Source organism: Stigmatopora nigra, chromosome 15 (genome assembly GCF_051989575.1).
Source record: "Stigmatopora nigra isolate UIUO_SnigA chromosome 15, RoL_Snig_1.1, whole genome shotgun sequence".
In the NCBI taxonomy this organism is placed as follows: Eukaryota; Metazoa; Chordata; class Actinopteri; order Syngnathiformes; family Syngnathidae; genus Stigmatopora; species Stigmatopora nigra.
This window is the reverse complement of record NC_135522.1, coordinates 2208006-2232874: the sequence shown is the minus strand read 5'-3', so window position 1 is coordinate 2232874 and position 24869 is coordinate 2208006. Positions and strand designations below refer to the sequence as shown.

Below are 24869 nucleotides of genomic sequence, written 5' to 3'. Positions count from 1 at the left end.
TTGGGATTTTGAAAATATTTTCTCGCATATAAGCCGTATTTGTCGCAAAAAAATGATGACTGAATCGAGGGTAAGGCTTATATACGCATAAATTAGACTTGACAAGATTTTCCCTTTAAAGTAACACATTTGGACACATTTGGGAATCAGGAGGCGTCTTATATACGAGAAATTGTAAAATTCAACGATTTTAAGGCAAATTTAAGAGTGCGACTTATATACGAATGCGGCTTATATGCGAGAAAATATGGTATTAATTTGTTACCTCAAAAATATATCAAGAAGAAGAATATAAAGCAAATGTCGCTTTCGAAATGAAGCTATCCTAATATGATAACCTTTCTAAAAGGTTTTACAAGTCAGCTGAGTAGCAGAACAAATGAATTTAGGGATATTTTGTTTTTCGTATATAGAAGCTACAGTGTTTTGAAGGTGCGCAGAATTTTTCACGCTCAAGCACAGCTGCAACATCTCTGAATATATAGCCATAAAAGATTGTTTGGAGAGTGGAGGCTCAAGTCGTAGGCAAGGTCATCTCTCACCTTAGTGATGACAGGATGAATTTCTCAGCTCCCTCACTTACTGTTGACATATTTTTCAGCACCATAACAAACTCTCAGCTAGTTGTATAAGGTGACATTTTAAAAGTAGTTCAAGTACTACAAACAGAGAAAAGGATTATAAAAATCAGGGTTGGAAAAATGCGCAGAGAAGACGATGTTTTTTTCTCCCACCAAAAAATGTAAAAAAAAATTCGTTCCGGACAAGTTAAACCTCCAAAATAACATTTTGTCTCTCTTTGTCATCAACCAGTTTCAGAACCCAACTTGAAAGTACGCTCAAGGTTGAAACAAAAAGTAGCCGAGAGGCGAAGTTCTCCACTCCTCAGAAGGAAAGATGGCACCGTCATCAGTACCTTTAAGAAAAGAGCCATTGAGATTTCAGGTTAAATACATAACACCTCATAAGCTAAAAATGTGTAGTAAATTCCATTAAATTTGTGTTTTTTGTTTTGTTTTGCAGTATCCCCTCTCTGTAGCAGCGCTCCAGGTTCAGGACCCAGTAGTCCTAACAGTTCTAATTCAGCTATTGCTAACGGCAACACTGGATCTGTCCCTAATATTCAGACTGAGGTACATAAATAATAACACTTTTAGAGCCTATGTTTCTATAGGCATTTTTTTAAAGAACTTTTTTATCACTTTTAGGAGTACAGGCAGTCAATTATTAAGTTACTTCATTTTGTAAAGTGGTTTAAGCTATATTTAAGGCAAAAAAGATGAGAAAAATAATAAACATAATTTAAAATGTCATTGGAAAATTCTGATCTAAAAAAGATCTGTTTGCCAAAAAGAGGAAAAATATTTTGGTTTGATCACATTCAGAAATGGATCAAAAACATAATCAGCATGGAAATATAATTAGAGAAATAAGTGGCATATTGTCTTGGTGACAATGGTAACATATTATAAAGAGTTATCTGTCAAAAAAAACATTAAGTACCATTAAGCTTGTATTCTCTCATGTTTGAATATACACCAACTTTTGTTTTTTCCATCCACAGCTTCGATCCCTTCATCAAACCATAGGGGCTGATGGGACATTGAGTCCGCTCACTCTCTATACCTCACCGTCCCTGCCCAATATCTCTCTGGGACTCCCTACAAACACACACATTACGGTAGGCAAAATACACACATACACATAGATGCATAGCAAAGATTTACTATCTATTTTTAACAAGTGAATAAATAAAGGCCAAGATTCCATTTTTTTTTGTTTTTGTTTTGCTATGATGTTTCCCTTAGGCCTCCCAGAAGTTGTCAAGTCAACAGGAAGCAGAGCGTCAAGCCATTCAGTCTCTCCGAGCTGGTGGAGCGCTAACTGGGAAGTTTCTCTCCACATCCTCCCTGCCTGCAGGTATGCATTTATCTATTGTCTGTTCTTTTAACAATACTATTTGAAATTTACGGAATAGTATTTTAATTAAGATTAAAAATCTTTGAAGTTCCAATTCATGTTTGTTCTGACAACCAATCATATATAAATCACATCATTTATTATCTGTTCCAGGTGGGGTACCCAAAAAATAGGGAAAATAGGAAGATACTTTTTGGAATTTAGTAACAATAATAAAGGAACATTCATCCAGAATATGTATTTTTTTATGTGTGTATGTGTATATATAAATAAATAAATCTATATATATATATATATATATATATATATATATATATATATATATATATATATATATATATATATATATATATATATATATATATATATATATATATATATATATATATATATATATATATATATATATATATATATATATATATATATATTACTTATTACCATTAAACTAATTGCTGAGTGTTAAGTGTAAGTGTATTATATGTATACAAGTACATCTATGTGTATGTATGTATATATATATTTTTTTATATATATGTGTGTACATGTATGCGTATATGTATATATTTTTTGGTTGTTTCATTTGCAGGACTCGGACATGATGGAGACACACAACAACCACCTGGCTCGCACACTGCACATTCTTCATTACTACAACATGTACTACTACTGGAGCAGGCCAGACAACAAACTGCTCTGCTATCCGGTACACTTTTTACACATACTAATGCCAAATTGTTATATTTAGGATACCCCCAGACTTACTATTTACTCTCCATTTGTAGTCCCCATGTATAGCCAGTCACCCTTGGTCACAGCAGAAAGAGGCGTGTCCGGCGGTATGCGATCAGTCAACAAACTGCCTCGTCATCGGCCTCTCGCTCGAACCCAGAGCGCACCTTTACCCCAATCGCCCCAGGCCCTCCAACAACTCGTCGTTCAGCAGCAACATCAGCACTTTTTGGAAAAACATTACAAAGTAAGCCTGTAAAAAACACTATCGGACAATTTTGACTTTGTCTAACATCAACACTGCTTTTGTAGATGCTTTCAAAAGGGTCAGACCTACCCAGACCACCTCCCACTCACCCGGAGGAGACCGAAGAAGAGCTTACAGAGACCAATGACATGCAGGAGGAGGACGTAGAAACAAGCAGTCACGGGTGAGCTCGAATCAGAGTTTTCATGGCGACATGTGTATTGTGTACGGATAGGTTTGAGTGAAGGCTCTAAGTGTGAAACCGCTCGGTACATCTATCAATTAGACTTCAGGCGGAGGGGTCAGATGACAACGCAACCCCCCCTGATCGACGTAGTCTGCACCCAAAGGAAGAAGAACCTGGAGTTGTTCGGCTGAAAGGAGAGAGCACCGAAAGCGAACTGGACGACGACGAGGAAGACGATGATGTCATCCAGTTGGGGGATAGTGAGGAAGATTGCAGGGGGAACTACTCTCAGGTTAGCATATTTACTAAAATATTTTAATGAATTTATTCTTGCCTCCTTCCACACCTCTACACAATATATTTTGTCACCTACTTTTTAATGACTCCCATTGTGTGAAGGGATGATAAAACTCATTAGGGATGTAATCATCACATTTTTTTTTACATATACTGATTACTTGCGATCTAGGGATGTAGCTAGAATATAAAGGTAAATGCAAATGTCTTTTTGGATGCACACCCATTTTATTTGACGCTGCATTGACATCACCAGCTGGTGACTCAACCGCTGGACTCATTGGTGTGTGTGTGTGTGTGCGTATGTGTGTGTGTGTGTGTGTGTGTGTGTTCCGAAATCGCAGCATCTTCGAGTGTGGTTTTGTGTCCACCCACACATGATGACTCATCCAGTTCACAGTTGAGAGCGCATGCAATATTCTCTATATATAGTCTGTATAGAATTGCTCACCCAAACCTTGAAGTGCATTTAAAGACACCCAAAATACACCGTTTAAATCAAACTTTTATTTTTTGAAAAAGGCACAGTGTCTTTTTAAAGTTTTACAAAAACATATAATGCCAAGTTTCTCTGTGTCTGTAGTCTAAACGTCAAATGTACATAAGTCCTTTGAAACCTTGTTTCACTTTTCTATCAGGCCTCGCATCAAATGGATGTCTTCCCCTCGTCCTCGCCTCACAGACCGCTTGGAAGAGCACAATCGTCTCCCGCAGCCTCCGCCAATCCCGTCAGACATCTTTTTACAACAGGTTAGTTTAGAAAATATACATACATGCCTTACCAGGAGGTTTTAGCATGGCAGTGTGCCCGTAACATAACATAAACTAATTTAAATGAACTTGGATTACGATGCAGTCAATCAAAAATAAGTTTAATCTAACCTTACAATAAACCTAATATCTAATTTTGTTTGAAATTTGGATACATTTCTTGGCTCTATTGGCCCCGCCTCCACACTGACTTGTGATGCAACCTATCGAGGGTTTTTTGCTTTTGTATTCCCTTCAAAATATTCCAAAAATGATGCAAATGAATGTCTTCACTATAGGATAAGGCAACACCAATAAGAAGTAGTATATACTCCGCCATTCGCACTGACTAATGAAAAAAAAACACTGAAAAAATGCTATGCTCCGCCCAGTGCTCCTAATAAGAAAATGAACAGAAAATGCATAAAATTAATGACATTAGATTGATATTTACTAATATGCATTTGGATTCATTCTACCATATTTTCACGACTATAAGGCGCACTTAAAAGTCTTAAATTTTCTCCAAAATAGACAGTGCGCCTTATAATACAATGCGCCTTATATATGGAAAAAATGTCATTCATTGAGGGTGTGCCTTAAAATGCGGTGTGCTTTATAGTCGTGAAAATACAGTACTTACAAATTCTGTTTATACTGATAAAAGTAACAAGACTCATTTTGCCCTACTTTTATTTGATTTAAAGTTGTTTTTTTTACGTTACTGCATTCATGTTTCTTTATTTTCATGCTTGGCTCCTTTTTTTCAGGGCTGGTCTATGACAGCTTAATGTTAAAGCACCAGTGTGTTTGCGGTAACGCTCACATCCATCCAGAACACGCTGGGAGAGTACAGAGCATCTGGTCTAGGCTACAGGAGACCGGCTTGCTGGGCCGCTGTGAGGTAGCCACGCTTGCGTGCACACCAGCAGCAGCAGCTCACACGCAAACTTGCACCCAAAATAAGTCATGAGCAAGTGTGCAAAAAGCTTTCTCCGTCTCTCCATGTTTGTGTCTGGGTAGAGAATCCGTGGGCGGAAAGCATCCTTGGACGAGATCCAGACCGTCCATTCTGAGTTTCACACTCTGCTCTATGGAACAAGTCCACTCAATCGACACAAGCTGGACCACAAGAAGTTATTGGGTAACAAAAGATCTATTTTTAAGGGTGCCTTGAGATAAATAAGGTATTTTTTTTACATTGTGCTGGCAATTCAAGCAAACTTTTTGCATTTTAAATCATCTTTCCACTCTGAAATGAATGGAAAAGCCAATAATCCCCTGGTGGTATTGGACAAAATGACAGCCCATAGAGATGGATGAAAAGAAAATGAGTCAACTGTTTAATTGGAATTCCATAAAAGCGACATTAATCATCAAACGTTATTAAAATAAAATGTGCATTTAGTTCCCCTTTTATAGGTTCTTACAAAAACACAAATCTTGTTATGGTTAGCCCATCTATAGTGTTTTTTTTTTTATTGTTTTTTGGTATTAAACCACAGGTATGAAATTTTAAATTCAAAGTTTAAATATATCAAATACATACATATATTTTAATTTATCTGTTAAATTTACACAGAATTTCTGAATATTTCATTTTTTATCCAATTTTAGCGTTTAAAGATAGATTTGAAAAAAGGGAACATTAATAGTTTATTTCTAAAAATGGAATATTCAGAAATTCAATGTTTAAATTTAACAAATACATATATTTTATTTATTTATTTGTTAAATTTACACATTGAACTTCTGAATATTCCATTTTTTTGTCTTATTTTTATCATTTAAAAACTAGATTTGAAAAAAAGGAACATTTTTAGTTTATTTCTTTGCTGAATTTGAAATTAAAAATGCACATATAAAAGAGAATATGCACTCCGTTTGTTTTTGCAATTAAAACATATCAATAGAAAAAAGTTACTTTAAACCCATTGTGTAATTAGCCTTTTTTATGTTTATCTCAAGGCATCACTATACAAGAATTTAATTTGAACTACAGTGTTTGACTTGCTGTTGTTCTTGGAAATCTGCTCTTTCAGGTCCAATCAGTCAGAAAATGTACGCCGTCCTTCCGTGTGGAGGAATAGGGGTAAATGTTTTTTTCTGTCCATCTTCATTTGCTCATCATATGTTCTCCTGCAAAAAAAAAAATACACTGAAATGCTTTGCTGCCTTCTGCAGGTGGACAGTGACACTGTGTGGAATGAGATGCACTCATCCGCAGCTGTGCGCATGGCGGTGGGTTCCGTTATTGAACTAGCCTTCAGAGTTGCGGCAGGGGAACTCAAGGTAACACACTACCAAGTAAACTCCTACTCTCTTTTCCAAAACTTCAAGGACAGACTATAAATTCAACTTAGCAAATAATGCTTTTGACAGAGGACAAAAAAAACATAGACAAGTTGCACAATCAAAGTCAAACTATTGGAGGAGTATATACTCTATATTGTCTGCCTTGTTGCTAAGTAGCTCAAATGTACTCACTTGTATTATTTTATTAACAAAAGAGCAGTTAGAGTTAATTGAATAGTTTCCAAAATCATGGTATTACTGCTGCCTTGAACTCACTAACAAATTACAGTGCTACTGCTAATGCTAACAAATTACAGCGCTACTGCTAATGCTAACAAATTACAGCGCTACTGCTAATGCTAACAAATTACAGCGCTACTGCTAATGCTAACAAATTACAGCGCTACTGTTAATGCTAACAAATTACAGCGCTACTGCTAATGCTAACAAATAACAGCGCTACTACTAACGCTAACAAATTACAGCGCTACTGCTAACGCTAACACAAGCCCCTTTTAGTTTACTAATTTACTAACTAGATTGCTTGAGTTTTCTTCAATATAATGTGTATAGATTTAATGTGTCTTTATATATCTTATATATATAAATGAATATATTATTTATAAGTATAGTCCATATTATAAGAGCGCTAACATTTCTTGGCTAGCCAATCAAAAGCCCAAAGCTCCCTCTAGCGGCTGGTTGTAGTGAATGTTTACTCCATAGTTGGCCAACGCAACACTTCAGAAGATGTGAAATTATATTGTCAACATTATATAAGCCGCAAGCTTAGCCAAAGTATGATTAAAAAGTGCCACAAATACAGTATTTGTATTTACTGTTTTTCTTCTTACTATCTACCAGAATGGATTCGCAATTGTGCGTCCACCAGGACATCATGCAGAAGAATCCACTGCCATGTTTGTACATGCATCCATTTTAAAAAAACAATACTAAAGCATTAGGTTTTATTTACATGGAGAATTTGTTCTAAATCATTTTTTCTCCATTTGTGTGTTTTAAAATAGGGGCTTTTGTTTCTTCAATTCAGTCGCCATCACGGCCAAACTACTCCAACAAAAACTGGGAGTAGGCAAGATCCTCATTGTGGATTGGGTTAGTGAATTCCTATACTCACCTGCATAGTAACGTTAATTTAATCCATCACCTTTTTTTGGACTCTGCTAATTAACTAGCGTGGGCTGTGCTAGCTCTTTGAAAATGTCTGCATAAAATGTTTAGGAAAGCCTGTGTTTCATAACAATGACGCTCTCTCTCTTTTTCTCTCTCTTGGATGCCACTGTAACCTCTCACTGCAGGACATTCACCATGGCAACGGCACGCAGCAGGCCTTCTACAGCGACCCCAACGTCCTCTACATCTCTCTCCATCGCTACGATGACGGCAACTTTTTTCCTGGCAGTGGAGCACCTGAAGAGGTAAATGAATAAAGCTGGATTCCCATCATCTTTAAAAACACAGCCTTTAAATTCATATTTCTCTGTCTGCAATTTATTTTACGTTTTGTAGAGGATAAAAACAGACATCATACCCAATTGTTATTTTTTTAGTTTCTTTTGACACTTTTATGTATGATATAAATATTAAGCCTTTCAGTTGAGTTGGCTGGGACCAATATTCCCTCTAAGCCAGTGGTGTCAAACATATGGCCCGTGGGCCGGATCCGGCCCGTCTGGTGGTTTGGTGCGGCCCGTAGAAGAAAGCTGCATTGTTAAAAAAAAAAAAGAATTTTCTTTAAAATTTGTAGTTCTTGTAATATCCGCTAGGCCCGCAGACCACAGGGAGTTTGACACCCCTGCAGTCTAAGCACTACTCTCGTCTTCTCTGTGCAGCAGCAATCATATGGCGCGCAGTAAATAAAATCCAAACTAACAGGGAGGTTGTTTTTTTGCCCAGACCGACGAAAAATTAGAGGAAACATTGGCTACGACCAACTCTTAACTCAAATAGACACATGAATTGACATTGGAACTATTTCTCCCGATTTTCTCAGGTGGGATCTGGGCCAGGTGTTGGCTTCAATGTAAACATCGCGTGGACAGGAGGAGTAGATCCCCCACTGGGGGATGTTGAGTACCTGGCTGCCTTCAGGTAAACCCAATTGCTTCTTAAAATTGATCTTTGTGACAGTGTTAAGTTATCAACAATATGATATCACATCTATTTTGGCCCCCCTAAGTGATCATGGCAATTTTGTAGTACCATATTTTCACGACTATAAGGCGCACCCTCAATGAATGACATTTTTTTCCATATATAAGGTGCACTGTATTATAAGGCGCACTGGATTATAAGGCGCACTGTCTATTTTGGAGAAAATTTAAGACTTATAGTCGTGAAAATACGGTAATTGCTATTGACTTCCAGGTATGAAGCACTCACTCACTACACAGTCACCTCTAGAGCCAGCCATTGTTGATGTTTTTTTTTTTTTTGTATAAAATCTTGCAGTGGGGGAGGAGCTATATGATGGAAGATTTTGTAAACTAAGATGGCATCTGCATATTTAACAGTATTGTTTCAGTTCAGGCGTTTGTGTTTTTTTTTAATATCCGACAGTGGTGGTTTTTAGGTTTTGGTTTTCTGTCTTTTTTCCCCATATATAAGGCGCACTGGATTATAAGGCGCACTGTCTATTTTGGAGAAAATTGAAGACTTTTAAGTGCGCATTATAATCGTGAAAATACGGTAACTAACCTGTTTGAAATTCTGAAATATGTACAAAATTGTGTGCAGGAGTGTGGTGATGCCTATCGCTCAGCAGTTCAGTCCAGACGTCATTCTGGTGTCCGCAGGCTTTGATGCAGTGGAAGGTCATCAATCTCCTCTGGGAGGTTATATCGTCTCTGCCAAATGTGAGTGCCAAATTTGGAAGCATGACAACAGTCTGTTTGTTCTATTAAAATATTTTGATGGTAAAACTAAAAAAAATGGACGTTCCGGGTACCTACAAATGAGTGCGCGTTTGGGTGACTGCTACATTTCGGCAGGTTTCGGTCTACTCACCCAGCTCTTGATGGGTCTGGCTGGTGGGCGCGTTGTTATGGCACTAGAGGGCGGTCATGACCTTACCGCCATCTGTGACGCATCGGAAGCCTGCGTCTCGGCGCTCCTTGGAGACCCGGTGAGGGAGTTTGCATATCTTACATTGAAGGGAAATCAGGTTTATTATACAATGGATTATGATAAGAGGAATTTATGCTAGCTCTGAATTAGCCTTTCGTTTTGTGACATTTTTGCGACTGGTGTCATGACCTACAGATATTTTTGTGATGTTCTTTTGGTGATTTTACCATGTTTTATGGGCTGTAAATCGCCCCTACTTCTCAAAAATACAGACAAAAATGATCAATAATGGTAATAAATTTATAATAATATGATTCCAGTCATTCATTTTCTAAGGTGCTTATCCTCATGAGTCGCAAGTGGTGCTGAAGCACCCTAAATTGGTTTCCAGCCAATTGCAGACTAATATATATATAAATATATATTTCTATTGACCAAAAATTAGCACTTGCCCAATGAAGAATTACATTTGTTTAAATGTTATTTTTAGAAATTGCTGTCTCCGAAAAGGTTAAACCTGCACTGACTTTTTGTCAAAAAAATCTCATCCCATTTTTCGCTCTACATGTTAGTATAATAAAATAACCAATAAAAATTGAATTACAAGCCTACATATCTGTGTGTCCTTGACAGAGTGACTCAGCATTTCAGTGGCCTCAAGAGAAGCCATGTCCAAAAGCCTGCGCCTCTCTAGAAAGAGTGATCGAAATCCAGAGTGAGTCAACACACGACCCAGAATTTCTCCCGAGTAGCCCCAGCGTGTCTACATCCCTGTCACATTCTTTGCCTTTTTCTGACTCTTCCAGGCAAACACTGGTCCTGCCTCCAAACGTTGTCTTCGACAGGCAGCCACTCGCGATTGGACAGCCCCCTGGGGGGGCGAGTTCAATCCGAGAAGGACGAGGCCGACACGGTTAGCGCCATGGCCTCTTTGAGCGTGGATGTTGAGCAGTCGAGCTCGACCACCGACATCGCTGAAGCCAGCAGGTCAGTAGGGTAAATAAAGACTACCATATTTTCTCGCATATACATCGTATTTGTCGCTAAAAAAAATGCTAACTGAATCGAAGGTATGGCTTATATGCGCACAAATGAGATTTTCCCTTTAAGGTAACACATTTGTACTCTATTAAAACCACGAATATGGAAGTGAAAATTGTGAATCAAGGGCGGCTTATACGAAAAAAAATGTAAAAATCAATGATTTTAAGGCAGTTCTAAGGGTACGGCTTATACGAGAGTAATTTTAAAATTCAATGATTTGAAGGCAGTTCTAAGGGTACTGCTTATACGAGAAATTGTCAAATTCAACGATTTTAAGGCAGTTCTAAGTACGGCTTATATGAGAGTAATTGTAAAATTCAACGATATTAAGGCAGTTCTAAGGGTATGGCTTATACGAGAGAAATTGTAAAATTCAATGATTTTAGGGCAGTTCTAAGAGTACGGCTTATAGGAGAGAAATTGTAAAATTCATCGATTTTAAGGTAGTTCTAAGGATGCGGCTTATACGCGGAGGAAGCTAGTATACGAGAAAATATGGTATGTTTAATTACATTTTGAGAGGGGGTTCATAATGAGCAAATTTGATGGCAATATTTGATACTAAACTAATTTGACAGTAACGCGTTTCACAAGAACAGCTGGTAGCCATGACATGTCATGTGTTTCACACTGAGAGCAAATGATGTGCATTTTTGGAAAGGCTAAAAGCTCTTTCTATTCTACCAATCACATTTCAAGGCCCGAATAACAAACCACATTCTTCTTCTTCAGGTCTACAGAAGAGCCAATGGAAGAGGAGCTGGTTTTGTAAAAGGGGGACGACAACGCACACACCAATGCCACCTCGAACCTCCTCCTTGGCACCAACTCGACCTTCCTACAGATTGTGAATAGGTACACACACGTTCACACTATGAGTGGAAATGTTGTGGATGACCTGGAACGCTGGCTGGAGCAAACGCCGACAAAAGTCCGGAAAGGGGCAAAAAATTGTAAGCGTCTCCACGGCAACCCGAATAGGGAAGCAGCGTCACTTCACGTTGACTCTCCCTGGCGTCTCCTTACGAACCGCACCCCAGCACCACTTCTTTTGTCACCGCGGGTGACAGTCGGACAGTTCGGTTGACGGAGTCGGAAGACCGTCGAGGGACGAGAATGAACAAGGTGCCTTTTTTTTCTCTCCACAAATACACAAAGACAGAAAAATCGGAAACAATAATAACCACCTCAATACAAGCAGCCAATAAGGACTGAACAAACACACACACATAGGTTGTTTTTTCATTGGTCACCTCATTTTTTTCTTGGTTTTTCTTCGCATCTGGTTGCCTTAATTTGTTACTCGTATGTATTTTAGAGCGCGAGATAGGCAGGCTGTGGAAACACATTTCGAAACGTGAGGCCAGCCATCTTTAAAATGCTTTATTTATTCTTTTAAATAGATCACGTGTCACTTGAAATCTCATTTTTTCTTCCTTAATGGTGAGATGGTGGCACATGAGCGCCCCCTATCGTCTTTATTCTTGTTATTCGTATTTTTTTTCTACTTCATCCAAGTGTCAGTCATTTTTACTAAATCTGTATATACTTCTATGTAAAAAGCATACAAAAATTTTGCTGTTTTTGATATACGATTAAAAAAAATAATCATGACGTTACACGCACCTAATTTTGCGTAGTTGAGAAATAGCACCATCTGTTGGTGAGACATCAGTTCAATTGACAAATTCACTAAACACTGAAAAAGCCTGTAAATCCCCATTGAAGAGGATTCATTGAGGGCTGTTTTCATCTTAACGCGTTAGCTTTATTTAGGTGCGTCCAATCGTACGAACGTGTCAAAACGGGTGACAATTAACGGAAAAAAAATAGTACAATGGCGACGAAGAAGAAGACATTTTTTGGGCAGCTCGGTGACGGTTTTTCACGTTTAATTAGTCACCCGTCCTTAAACATATTTGTGTATATTTCGGGAAAAGAGTGTTTTATCCTATCGGAGTGATTACGTGAATCTTATACGATGATATTTTCAACAGCGGTTTAGACAAAGGTTGATGTTTTGAGGGTTCTGGTTCCTCTGGTTAGGACCGAACTTGGACTACAACGTGGACTCGTACAGTCGTCAAAAAGTGGCATAAAGTTTGTCCAAAATTCCAGCTGGGTGATGGATATATTAAATATCTTTTCTTATGATGCATCTACAATTGAAATCAGTGCAAAGGCATTTGGATCGAAGATGCTATGTGATTGTTTTTGTTTTTATCAAATAATAATGTCATTGATAATTGTATGTTGGTAAATTGAGTGTAACTTCAATTTCAAAAATTTAAATGTTTGGAATTACCTGTAAACGCTCCAAAATGGCTGCAAAGCACTTTTTTTCTAAAGAAAAATCAGGGGTGTCCAAACTACAGCCTGAATTTTTGTTAACTCTTAATAATATTAATGAATATGGCCTGCAAAAGAAGCTTAAGTACATAAAACATACTTGTCCTTTCTCTTTAAATACTACAAATGAGATTAAGTTGTTATATTACATTGAATAACCTATAAAAATGCATTGTAGCTAATATGGCTAATGTGGCTAATGTTGCTAAATTAGCTTGTATGTATATTACACAGCTTTGAATGGTCTCCATTAAAAATTATTAAAATAAACTACAATTTAAGCTAATTTAGCTAAAAAAAATAGCCAAAAAATATTATGTAAATCAAAGATTTGTAACATAATATCTTTAATCTTGTAATATTATAACTTTAATCTCAAAAAATTATTTTCACAATCTTAAAAATATTTTCTCATGGTTCATTACCATAATATTTCCACTTTAATCTCATAATATAACTATTTTTTTGTAATACTAATACTCCATTCTACCAAATAATTCCCATCCCTGCAAGGAAAATCGAAAGCTAAGTATATTAGCGTTAGCCAAGAAGGCAACCAATGAGTGCCTTGTGGAACAGATTGCCCCCCCCCCCCCCAATCAAATACTAGCATGTCCATCAACATTTTTACCCACACAAAAACGGCCACTTGCTTTCAAAGCACAGTTTTACGAGAGGGTATTTAAGATATTTAAGATGGCTATCAACTTTTAGAGGGGAGAGTCCTAAACGTGTCCGCATCTTTGGGAAACACACAAAAACACGTATTGTCACAACTTAATCCTCTCTTTTCTTATCTATGTTTGATACTGTGGTGTACTTGTCTGTCTCGTTACTGGCGGGTGACGTCGTACTCGTGTATTTTTGACAAAAAAAGACCTTTCAACGGGACCTCCATGTTTTTTTTTTGTTTTCAGGAGCCAGGGCGTCCATCCTTTTTTATTTTTATTTTATTTTTTTCTTCTCTCGTCCGGCTCGTGACCGAAAACGATCACAAGCACATTCCTTTTGGTCCTCGTCGTCGATTAAAAATCAAAAAGTTTTTTTTTTGTTCCCGGCGTTTACTCACGTGTATATAACGTGCAAATAAGTGTACACAATGTGCAATACAAAGCTATCCAAGCAATTACTGTGACTATATTATTGATTGAGGAGACAAACGGATTTCCCGCCGCTGACTCTTGAGATGATCGGCACTTTGCGTCCAATCGGGGGCTTTGTGGACATTTTTGGTTGAAAGCCCCGATTATTTTTTTTGACAATTATCCTTCACCGTAAAGTTGTGATGTTGATCCTGAATATCTGTTTCTCTCTTGTTGTTTTTTTCTTTCTAAGTGGGCCTGTTGTTAAACTTGTCTGCAAACATAATAAAGCAATTCACAGATGGCAGTTTTTATATTTTTTTACATAAGAAACTGGTTAAAATTAAAGTGGAAATAGTAGTATATTATAAACTCAAAACCTAAAAACAATTAGCCTTTTTTTAGGTTTAATGTGCTGTAAATAAAAAAAAATGTTCAGTTTCAGCGCACAAAATATGTTTAATTTTGTATGTTATGTTATTAAATTCGTGGTTTTGAAAATTAATGAATGAATGCATTTAAAAAAAGTTTTTTTTAGGATGAAAAAAAAATCAAGATCAATCCTCCAAACCGAATGGTGTCGCTGTTTTCCCATGAAGAAATCACAAGGAAGAACAAGAATCATGACGTTTAACGCGGAAATACAATTTTGCAAGGTGATCAATTAACGACAGCAGTGTCGCCCGTGTGTTACTAAAAATGTTTTCTAAGTATTATTTTAGTTAACAACAATGGCTGTTGACTGTAATCAAAATCAGGGATAATTCAAAGTCCCGTTTTCCCTGCAAGCGGTGAAGGTAAGGAATATTTTCATATGTTTAACTTTATTTTACATATACATGACTAACATTCTATAACTATACGCGCATAGTTTCTTCTTTCCATTGCTATGTTTTCCTAGTTCAAACTTTTCCTATTGGTTGGGGGTTATGTGCAGAATTTGCCCCATCCAAATATTCGATTGTTTTATTGTAATGTAGACATTATCTTACAGTTGAATTTAGTAGTGGTTAAAGTGTGGTTAGGAAAATTTAAAGCCCTCGTAGCTTGTTTGACTGTCTTATTCATGTATAATATACACTATTAACTCTTATTAACTCGTTCTATTAACCCTATTAACTTGTTCATTTATTCGGTAAAAAACAGTAAAAAAATATAGATTGGATGTCTATTGTCAATAGGATGCAGTGAGTTGAATACTACATTAACTTTTGAGTATTACTCTTTTTTTATTACCATTGTACTAATGCATTTTATTGTCCAATTCATGCTAATTCAATAATGACTCATAGTTTTCACATACGTAATCATGAACAACCAAAAATAGTCATTTGGGCGAAGGGGGTTCATTTGTGTAGCATATGGTATTTGTAAATATAACATGAATTCAGTTTGCCTTGTCTACAATGGGATTAACATTAGCTGTATTTTGTAGGTGCGCAAAGGTCATCATGGCTGAGGCCGGTGCACATTTGACCTCCGGCACGGCGTCCGAGCTGCCATCCATCTTTGAGCTTCTGGCTCAGGAGTCCCTGATGGAGGCGGTCAAACCGGCACTGAGACACGCCGTCAAGGTCGGCCCCAAACACCAATTTTGCCCAATGGCAGCCAGTTAGCCAAAGCTAAAAATACCTTCCTCACCTCAGGTTCTCGCCGAGTCCAACCCGTCCCGCTTTGGCTTCCTGTGGAGACGCTTTGACGAGCTCTACCTACTGTTAGACGTCCTCCTGCAAAACCACTTCTTGTCCAACTGCAGCGCGTCCTTCTCTGAGAACTTCTACGGCCTAAAAAGACTTTCGGGAAGCCGCGGTCTTCCCGTCGGCTCGGCCCGATGGCGCTCTCTTCTTCTCTTGTGCCTGGCGCCGTATCTTCGGGCCAAGCTGGAGGCCATATTTGCACGGCAGAGGGAAGAAGAAGACTTTTCAATCCGGCTGGCGCAGAGCAGGCTTCAGAAACTGTACAGGGCGGCCGTGGCCGTCTACCCGTATGTTGACTCGGCGTGGCGGGCCTGGATTTTCTGTCAACAGCTGCTTTACGTCTTTGGGGCCTCGCGTACCCATCATCCTTTGCTGTGGCTGGCCGGTGTTCGGCTGGCTCGACTCACACAGAGTGATATAAGAGATATGGAGATGAAAAAGCATCAAAACACAGTCCTGGCTGGAGACAGGTATAAATTGCTAATATTACATAGCTGTCAACCTAGGCCAAATGCTTCCTTTTTTTTAATAATTGCAATTCCCCTTATTATGCAATTTTAAAAATAATGTACAAATGCAATGGTATGATATTATTTATGGTGACGCCATTTTTTTACGGATAATAGGGTCCAAGAGCCATACCTTATGTCAGAAGCAGCATTAAAAAAAAACTATCTGCCAAATTATTATTTTTAAATATAATTTATTTGTTTTTAATGGGTCTTGATGAATTTGAGTATTTTTTAAGACAGAGTAATATAAGAGAAACATAAAAAGTATATACAGTGTATACAAAATATGCTAAGAAGCAAAGAGCCTTTCATTTTGCTCACGAGCCACATGCGGCTCGAGAGCTGCGTGTTTGCCACTGTGGAAAAATAGGAAACGTTTACAACAATTAAGCCAAGAGTTATGGAAGGCAAACTTTTTTTTAGGCATAACTATTGAAACTGTAAATTGTGCCATTTAAGATACTGTGATGCCATTTTTAATATATTTTTTTTAGATCAGGGTTGTCAAACATAGAGTAAGGTGATGATATAATAGCTGTCTAATTTTCTTGGCAGTGTTCTCCAAAGACTGCGTCAATGGACCTCCCAAGGGGCAAAAGGCTTGGCCGTCTCCCTATCGACCTCCCTCTCTTTGGGGGTCTTCTTCCTTCAGTTCCTGGAGTGGTGGTACTCCTCCGAACAGCGGGCCACCGCCAAGAGCCTGACCTCACTCCCCGCGCCCCCGCCACCCCTCCACCTGCAGACGGGGGACGCGACCAGCTGCCCGCTCTGCCGTCGGCCTCGCGTCAACGCGGCGGCGTTGTCCACGTCGGGTTTGGTCTTCTGCTACCGCTGCATCTTTGCTTATGTGAAAGCCAAGCGGCGCTGTCCCATCAGTGGCTACCCCAGCCAACTGCAACACCTCATCAAGATCTACTCGCCCGACTCTTAAGACCTACGTGGAGTCAAGCGTCCTTTGTCAGAAGGTGGGTAACAACGCGTTAGTTACCTTTTAATCCGGTACAAAAAAAGTACGTTTTAGAGTAGTTATATCTGTTTTATCATTAGTAGATGTACTCCACTACAGTAATCCCTCAAATTTCACGGTTAATGTACCGAAAAGTACTTTTCAGGGTAATTATATCTATGTTATATCATGTGTAGATGTACTCCACTACAGTAATCCCTCAAATTTCACGGTTAATGTACCAAAAAGTACTTTTCAGGGTAGTTATATCTATGTTATATCATGAGTAGATGTACTCCACTACAGTAATCCCTCGAATTTCGCGGTTAATGTACCAAAAGTACTTTTCAGGGTAATTATATCTATGTTATATCATGAGTAGATGTACTCCACTACAGTAATCCCTCAAATTTCGCAGTTAACGTGGACCAGACATGGCCGCCATAAACGAAAAACCGCAAAGTCATTATTACTTCCATAATACATGTTTTCATGCCTATACAGAAAAGTACACAAGTACATTTATGAAAAAGTGGATATTTATTAAGTATTAGGTATAAACATATCAAGACTAATGTATTAATATACATATATACACATATATAAATCCTTTAGATACTGTACACGCAGTACAAATAGTTCCCCTCCGATTGAATAATTTTTTTTTATATATATAAATACTTTAAATACTGTACACACAATGAAAACTACTTGAAATTTAAAAAAAGGGAATTTTAGTCTAAGTCCTTTGTTTGCAATATTCGAGGAATCACAGTACTTTGATCTACACTCGAATCAGGTTTTTTTTATTTTAATAATTTGTATGAATGTCCAACTTGCATCTCAGGAACCAATTGTGGCCTACACTATTTTTTTAGCGACATCCCAATGTAGTATTAGACAGTATTCGTACCAGGAAAGTCCATAATTGAGTTTCCTTGGTCTGGACCTTTTTAATGTGGTTCCTTTTATAGTTAAATAGTTGAAGATTAGTCAATTGTTTGCCATTCATAAACACAAAAAAACAAATTTTTATTGTGATCCATTTATTTTTCAAAAAATATACACATTTCAATCAGCTAAATAGCTTTGCAGTATAAATTCCAAGAAAATCAATCTTTGTGCAACTGTATCCAAGTGATCCTTTTTTATAAAGTGTCAAGTTTCTTTACAAATGTTCAAATGTCCTAAAGCAGCTTTCATCAGGTCATCTAGTGTTGTCATAACGTGCGGATATTTAAGTTTAGCCCATTTAAATTCACTTATCAAATATCACCAAAATGTATATCAAAAAATTGGGGACTTTAGGATGAAAAACAGAACAAGTCCCACAGTTTTTCACAAATAATAACTTAAAGGGGGCTGGAATTTACTATGCTAACTGGTCCCAATGTCAAAAGGCCAAAGCCTGAAAAATCCAGCAAAAGTAAGAAAGTCAGTCCACTTGTGTTGAATTATAAAGCAGTAGAACTTTTGTGCCTTTAACTTCTTGCGGAATAATTTATTTTACACCGTTTTTATCGCCAAAGAAACAGCTAAGCTTGGGTTGGAGTTCTTTCCATACTGCACCCATCTGAAAAACAAAAATATATATATATATACACAATTATGCTTATATTTGTTAGGATGCTAGTTTGTACAATAACAGCAAGTTATTGTTAGCAGAAATATATTGAGGTTTGTATCTTGAGTGTTGCACTTTATGCTAAATTGTAAGGAAAATTTGACTTAATTATCTACAATATTAAATGTTTAAGATCATATTTTAAATATACAGTATATTTTATTTTATGGAAAAATCATGTTAGAACATTTTCATTCATTTTTGACAGCATTTATTTGAGGTCTCGTATGTTTTGGGTCGAGATATTTTCAATTTTTTACTGGGTTTTTTTGCGTATAAAAATATTCTTATAAGATTTTCATGCACCAATTTTTTGACAGCATTCATTTTAGGTCTCGTAAGTTTTGGGTCGAGATATTTTCAATTTTTTACTGGGTTTTTTGCGTATAAAAATATTCTTATAAGATTTTCATACCAATGGATTGAATTTTTTGACAGCATTCATTTTAGGTCTCGTAACTTTTGGGTCGAGATATTTTCAATTTTTTACTGGGTTGTTTTTGCATCTCAAAATTCTTAAACCTTACCTCTTGATGTCCTTGCACTTGGGAGTTAACAAACGCTCCCAAAATCTGGGACGTGACGGGCAGATAGTGGAAGATAAGCTGCGTTTCTTGATGGAGGCAAAACAGGGAAAAGTAGTTGCGCAACTCCATCACCTGGATAGCATTCTCTTGCTAGCAAGAAAAACAAAGTAGAAAAACTGAAGAAGAAGAAGAAAAGTACAACTCTTACTACATGCTTGAAGGAAATCCTTACCTGAACAATTCGTGATTCCAGTTGCTCTACAGAATTTTGCTCTTTGGGTTGTGTGGCGGCACTCATCATCTGCCTCTTCATCACGCCATATTTGTGCAAGGCTCGCTGATGCTCATGAAGTACGCCTTTCTCATGGCGTTCACATAAATCCTGACCAATCAGAAGCCAGATTAGATTTTTTGGAATTGCCTTGAAAGAAGCTAATTCAAGACTTACTCTGTACGACTGCAGCAAATCAAGAAAAAGATTCAGTCTTTCCACCACTTCGTCTTCTTCTCGTCTTCCCTGAAGTCCAAGAGTAATACATTGACCTTCAAATGTCACTTTTGGCAGATTTAGGCACACTTAACGTACCTGGGCGGCTGATTTTTCGGAAAGCGCTGAAAATTCCGAAGAAAGACTTTTCAAACTCTGACGTAAGCGCCCCCAAGTATTCTGCGACGAAGCCAATGGTGGAAGAAATGTCTCAGAGCCCAGCGTCCTGTAGATAAAATGTGGAAATTTCTCAAAATGTCCAATTGTGTTCTGTGAGGGCAAAGATTTGGATTCCCAAGCTTCAGGAAGGACAACCATCCAATAATGATATACCCGAGCTCATTGCCGAACATCAGGAGGTCACTGGCGTTGCCCTTGGAGCGCTCGGCAATTTTCTCGGCCTTTTCTCGTAGTCTGGAAAAGCTGTTGTGGATGTTCTTGATCAACTCTCTACTGGCAGCAAACTGCGCTTGGATATCAGCGGGAAGATATTCCTGCAAAAATACATCAAATTCCTTCAATACTACTACATATTGCAAGATTCTTCTAAAATATGGACAGTCCTTGAGTCCACAAAAGCACTTAATGTCAACATTGTCACAACCGGTCATTGTTTGACTCTGACATTTAGCAACCTAAAGTCTTCCATGCTAATCGCTAATTGCTAATATTCAGGCTGACCCTAAAAGAGGAATCTTTCGTCTTTGTGGCTATATTTTGAAAGAAGAAAGCCCTAAAAAAAAGGTCAAAGAGACTCCAATGACATTGTTCCCTCTAAATTGCGCACTACCATCGTCTTCTTTGCGCAGCAGCAATCATATGGCGCGCAGTAAACAAAATCCAAACTTTTTATTTATGTATTTGTTTTTCATACCCTTTTCACAGTGGCAATAGCTCTGTCCACTCTTATGTTTTTCATGTTTACATGAAAAATTAGAGGGAACATTGTTCCCGGTGTAACAACAACAACAACAACAACAACAACAATCATTGGCGTTGGAGAACTGGAATAAAAACAACAAACCTTTGCCAGAGTTGCCACTCTGTTGGTCATGAACTCGTCACCCATTTTCTTATAAATGTCACGCAGTCTAATCTGGACATCCTGTTGGCGAACCCGGAAGGGGGCGGGGTTTACAATGAATAAGTGGAAGTTGCCATGGCGCTAGGACTCCAATGTTTGTGGAGCTAGCAGATTTAGCAGAAAGTAAACACATACAGAGCCAGAGAAGGTGAAGAAGGTCTTGACCAAGTCATCTTTTGACAAGATGTGATGTTGCGCCACCAGGTTGAGAAATCTGCACAACGCCCGTCTTCTGCCTTCAATGAATTCTTGCTCGGAAACTGACGTCAAGACTGGAAAAAAATAGTTTTATTTTAGCTTAAAAGTGTCAGCAAGTAGTAGTGATTGCGGGAAAGGGAAATGGCTTTCCAGGGCAATCAGAAGGTTTAGATTTCCATCCTGTTTTGCCATGAAAAGTGGACGCAACGTACCTCCTTTTAACATTCTTTTGGGCGGAAGCGAAGGCACAATTCTGTACGAGAATCTCTGAAGCAGGATTTCGTGGAAGACGTCAAAGTCACTGTAGCGGCGATAGACTGACATTTTGTAGTGCTGAAGGAAAGACAAAGCAAAAATAAATATCAAATTTGAACTATTTTGTGGTCCAATCTATGTTCTGTTCATCATATGGAAAATATTCTTAGATTTTCGAAGTCAATTTCCAGACCAAGTCAATATAAGCCAGTAAAAAAACATCCATTACTATTAAGAGCAATACAAAATCCCAATTTATCCCATTACACAAAATGTATGGTAACCACTATTCAAGTATTTTTACAATTCAATAACATGCCTTATTTCAATGTTTTTTTCAATTTCAATACTTTTGAAAACACTACTAACGACAATTCATCTTCCTGTAAAAATCCACCAAAAAAAACGCAACAGATTAAAAGCCTCAGAGTTCAAAGTAGAGAAAAAAGTATTGCTTTCTACTCAAAAAATACAGTAAATACTTAAGTTTTAGTTCAATGTCGCCACAACAAAACTTGTTAAAACACCTTCACTTTTAGACACGCCCATTTTACCGTAACACAGACTTGGCCACGCCCTCAAAATGAATTTCAAAAGCTTTCAAGGACGAAATCACCCATAAAAATCAGGTTTTATGAGTTTACCTTCAAGTAATAAATGACCACCTTACCAGGCTAGTGACTTGATACTCCACATGCTTAAGAAACAGGCCCTTCTTCTCCGGGATGAGTTTGACGTTAACAGCGTCTTTCTCCAGCATCCCGTCCACGTTCGGAGACAGCGTTAGCTCGTCTTCCGGCGTTGGCTGGACCCTCAGAGCTCGCAAATCCCCGGGTTGGCCTAACCGAGGTTTGGGAAGCTCTGAAATGTAAAGAAACCAAGCCCCAATATTTAAGTGCTAACGTTTTTAGCTGCGGTGAAGCTACGCCTCACTTGCGAGGAATGTCATTTTGGGAAGAAGTTATCTCCTGATTTAGCAATACGTGCCGGGTGGACGGTGATCTTTGTTTCACCCCGTGTTTCTGCATTCCACAACTATTTGAATGTAATCTGCGGTGAAAATTATAACAAAAAAACGTGCGGAATGAGACATTTTGTGTAGCTAGCCACATTGTTGGCAACCTGAAAAATCAGTGGGCCTTAAATAATATACCTAAAGTATACCTACAGTATGTAAAAAACACTTTAAAAATAACCCACACACTTCTTCCATCAATTCTTAACATAGACACTATTCTAGTAGAACATTTTTTGCTAGCAACATGTTATCTTTTGCTAGCAACATGTTTTTTGCTGTTTTAACATTGACACCTGTTTAAAAAAACTGTTTTTTTAAATACTTGACCATACTACACTACTATTTTAATTTTTTTATTTATTTATAACACTTGTACTTGGAAGGCGGAGTCTTGTTGTAGTTATATTAGATAGCTGTTGAGCTAACTCATGCATTATTCATTTAAAAACTAAAGTTTTTGACTTTTAGGATATTTTTACACAACAGTTTAGTCCAATTCCAACTTTTCTAAGTGTTCTATTTTCTTCCACACCATAAAAAGCCATGACATAGTTAAGAGTTTACAGTAGATGCTCAAAGCAACCTTTGACACCCAGAAGCGTGAGCTAACCACTCATTAAGCTAAACATCGATTGCTAGCATGCTTTACCCACCTTGTACGTAGTTATCCAGGGCTTTGGGACTGGGTTGCTTTCCTTGTTGAGCGATGGCGATCAAAGCGAGTGCTTTGTATAGCGACAATTTGTTCAGGAAGCCATCGGGGGATGCGTCTACGTGTTCGCTAATCTGCGGGTAAAAAAAATTGCAATCTAAATGCTTCTAAAATGCAATATAACATTCGTAAGATCCGTTTTTGGGGTATTTTTTGGAACTGTGGGCTGAAAAATGCAAAGATTGCAGGCATCAATAGATAAACAATCATTTACTTCCTTCGCAAATGTTAAAATAAAGATTGTAGTGCTTCTTACCTGGGCTTGAACTGCCTTGGAGAGCTTGGTACTCTCAAGCAACCTTTGAAAAACGTCCCCTCGAACCTTCTCATGATTCTGGCTGCAAATCGCCTCGTATACTTCTCTGTAATAGGCAGGGGCTGAGCCTGGAAATTTATATTCATTCATATAAAAATAATTTAAATATTTTTCTTATTTTTTGAGTCCACAAAAACACTTTGTGGATGCCCAAATATTTTTTAAAAATTAATTAAAATTCAGCAAAATAAATAGAATATTAAATTATCTATTAAAAAAACTAGTAAATATTTTTTTATTTGTTTAGGAAGCTCAAAAAGGGAATTTGGGTCAATTTTAATGTCAATGAATCCAATTATTAGCACTCCTTCAAATTAAATTGTAAATACCACATTTCCCAGTACAAAAAAAATGACTTACCGATTGGAAAAACAGTGTTTTCACAATCTGCCCCATCATCAAAAATCATATCACAAATTGCATCTCACCATGTGACAGTCAGGTAAGTCTTACTCATTTATGACCAACCTTAAACAGCCTACTCATGTTTCTTTAATTGAATTCCATCCATACTTCAATCCTCTCATAACTTAACATTTCCATAGTCCACTTTTCAAAATAAAATAAAATAAACTCCAAATCCAAGTACCCCAGAACTCTAAAGTAATTTCATAACATCAATAGTTTAGCACACCAAAAAAACTTAAACACTTTTCAAATTCACTACGATTTAAGCATGTTTTAAAAGTTAACAAGCATGTTTAAGAATTGCAAAAATGTTTGTTTTAATATCCGACTTCAGCCAAGTGTGCATAGGCACCCCCAAATGCGTTGTAGCTAACTTTACACTGCATCTTTGCACGCACGCATGTTTTTTTTTAGTTGAAATGTCCTAAAAAAATAAGTTTAGAAGTGAAGAATGTTAATACTTTACCTTCATTGATCTCAACAGCCATGGTTCGGTTCGGACCGGACTGTCATGTGACGTGTGAGAGCGTAAGAGCACCTCCATGTGATTTCCTGCAGAAACGAAAAAAAAAGCTCATTTATTTCTTAAAGTTGTAGTAGGCAGCTTCTTAGTTTAAAGTCCAAGCGGTGCTTGAGGGCTATAATGTTATAAAAATGATCTTTTTAAAAGTTAATAGCATTAAAACAGATCTGTTAGTTACCTGGAATTTAAATGTAAAGTTAATAATATTCCTCATGAGATCAGATGATCTTCAATATGATTTTTTAATCCAAAAAACGAATTCAGACTAATGTACTTAAAAAATAACCCACTCTATTCAATTTAATTCAGCACTACAATGCTTAGTTCAATGTTCTGTTTAAATGGTATGGATTTTGTAATCTTGTTTACTCATGTTTTTGATTAGGTTTATTGGAATTTATATATGTTGTAAATACCCATGTTTATAGCCTTTCACAGCTGTACATATTTAATTGTATTTTTAATATAGTATGACTTTATTTGGCAGTGGGATTTGGTTATTGGATATCCTTTCGGATTTTGTATTTAAAAAATCAAGTTCGTTTCCATATTTCCAACAGTTCGTGAATCCA

At 37.4% G+C, this 24869-nt stretch overlaps 3 protein-coding genes across 8 annotated transcripts in view; 2 read left to right on the top strand and 1 right to left on the bottom strand.

Moving 5' to 3' along the window:
* Positions 1–14297, top strand: part of hdac5 (histone deacetylase 5) — a 30144-nt gene extending 15847 nt beyond the window's left edge. For 4 of the 6 annotated variants that reach the window (XM_077734073.1, XM_077734074.1, XM_077734071.1 and 1 more), the window contains 22 exons: positions 814–945; positions 1024–1133; positions 1565–1681; positions 1809–1920; positions 2510–2626; positions 2706–2899; positions 2965–3083; positions 3186–3378; positions 4022–4133; positions 4904–5037; positions 5157–5277; positions 6176–6225; positions 6318–6425; positions 7293–7348; positions 7457–7544; positions 7748–7867; positions 8443–8540; positions 9186–9304; positions 9440–9573; positions 10149–10230; positions 10322–10511; positions 11292–14297. In XM_077734073.1, the coding sequence (XP_077590199.1) occupies positions 814–945; positions 1024–1133; positions 1565–1681; positions 1809–1920; positions 2510–2626; positions 2706–2899; positions 2965–3083; positions 3186–3378; positions 4022–4133; positions 4904–5037; positions 5157–5277; positions 6176–6225; positions 6318–6425; positions 7293–7348; positions 7457–7544; positions 7748–7867; positions 8443–8540; positions 9186–9304; positions 9440–9573; positions 10149–10230; positions 10322–10511; positions 11292–11331 (2546 nt within the window). In that variant the 3' untranslated portion in view covers positions 11332–14297. The remainder of the gene's footprint in view (positions 1–813; positions 946–1023; positions 1134–1564; positions 1682–1808; positions 1921–2509; positions 2627–2705; positions 2900–2964; positions 3084–3185; positions 3379–4021; positions 4134–4903; positions 5038–5156; positions 5278–6175; positions 6226–6317; positions 6426–7292; positions 7349–7456; positions 7545–7747; positions 7868–8442; positions 8541–9185; positions 9305–9439; positions 9574–10148; positions 10231–10321; positions 10512–11291) is intronic. The other 2 variants (XM_077734075.1, XM_077734072.1) reach the window with 1 other exon arrangement.
* A 322-nt stretch (positions 14298–14619) lies between these two features.
* Positions 14620–18732, top strand: pex12 (peroxisomal biogenesis factor 12). The gene is made up of 4 exons (XM_077735138.1): positions 14620–14787; positions 15426–15564; positions 15637–16157; positions 16755–18732. Exons 2-4 carry the CDS (start codon positions 15442–15444, stop codon positions 17128–17130), a joined length of 1020 nt encoding a protein of 339 aa, XP_077591264.1. The 5' UTR covers positions 14620–14787; positions 15426–15441; the 3' UTR covers positions 17131–18732.
* snx8a (sorting nexin 8a) lies at positions 18632–24283 on the bottom strand. Its single transcript, XM_077735139.1, has 13 exons — positions 24241–24283; positions 23307–23434; positions 22992–23124; positions 21991–22181; positions 21278–21398; positions 21003–21139; positions 20808–20888; positions 20117–20277; positions 19883–20009; positions 19745–19813; positions 19529–19678; positions 19297–19446; positions 18632–18718 (listed from the first exon to the last, which is right to left on the bottom strand). The coding sequence occupies exons 1-13, from the start codon at positions 24260–24262 to the stop codon at positions 18647–18649; spliced, it is 1542 nt and encodes a 513-aa protein (XP_077591265.1). The 5' UTR covers positions 24263–24283; the 3' UTR covers positions 18632–18646.
* Positions 24284–24869: the final 586 nt, after the last annotated feature.

Coding starts and splice junctions, on each gene's coding strand:
- pex12 (XM_077735138.1), top strand. CDS start 15,442: ATGGCTGAGGCCGGTGCACATTTGACCTCCGGCACGGCGTCCGAGCTG. Junction 15,565..15,636: donor CACTGAGACACGCCGTCAAG/GTCGGCCCCAAA, acceptor TCCTCACCTCAG/GTTCTCGCCGAGTCCAACCC. Junction 16,158..16,754: donor ACAGTCCTGGCTGGAGACAG/GTATAAATTGCT, acceptor TTTTCTTGGCAG/TGTTCTCCAAAGACTGCGTC.
- snx8a (XM_077735139.1), bottom strand. CDS start 24,262: ATGGCTGTTGAGATCAATGAAG. Junction 20,278..20,807: donor GAGTGGCAACTCTGGCAAAG/GTTTGTTGTTTT, acceptor GTATTTTTGCAG/GAATATCTTCCCGCTGATAT. Junction 19,447..19,528: donor TGGAATCACGAATTGTTCAG/GTAAGGATTTCC, acceptor TTTTCTTGCTAG/CAAGAGAATGCTATCCAGGT.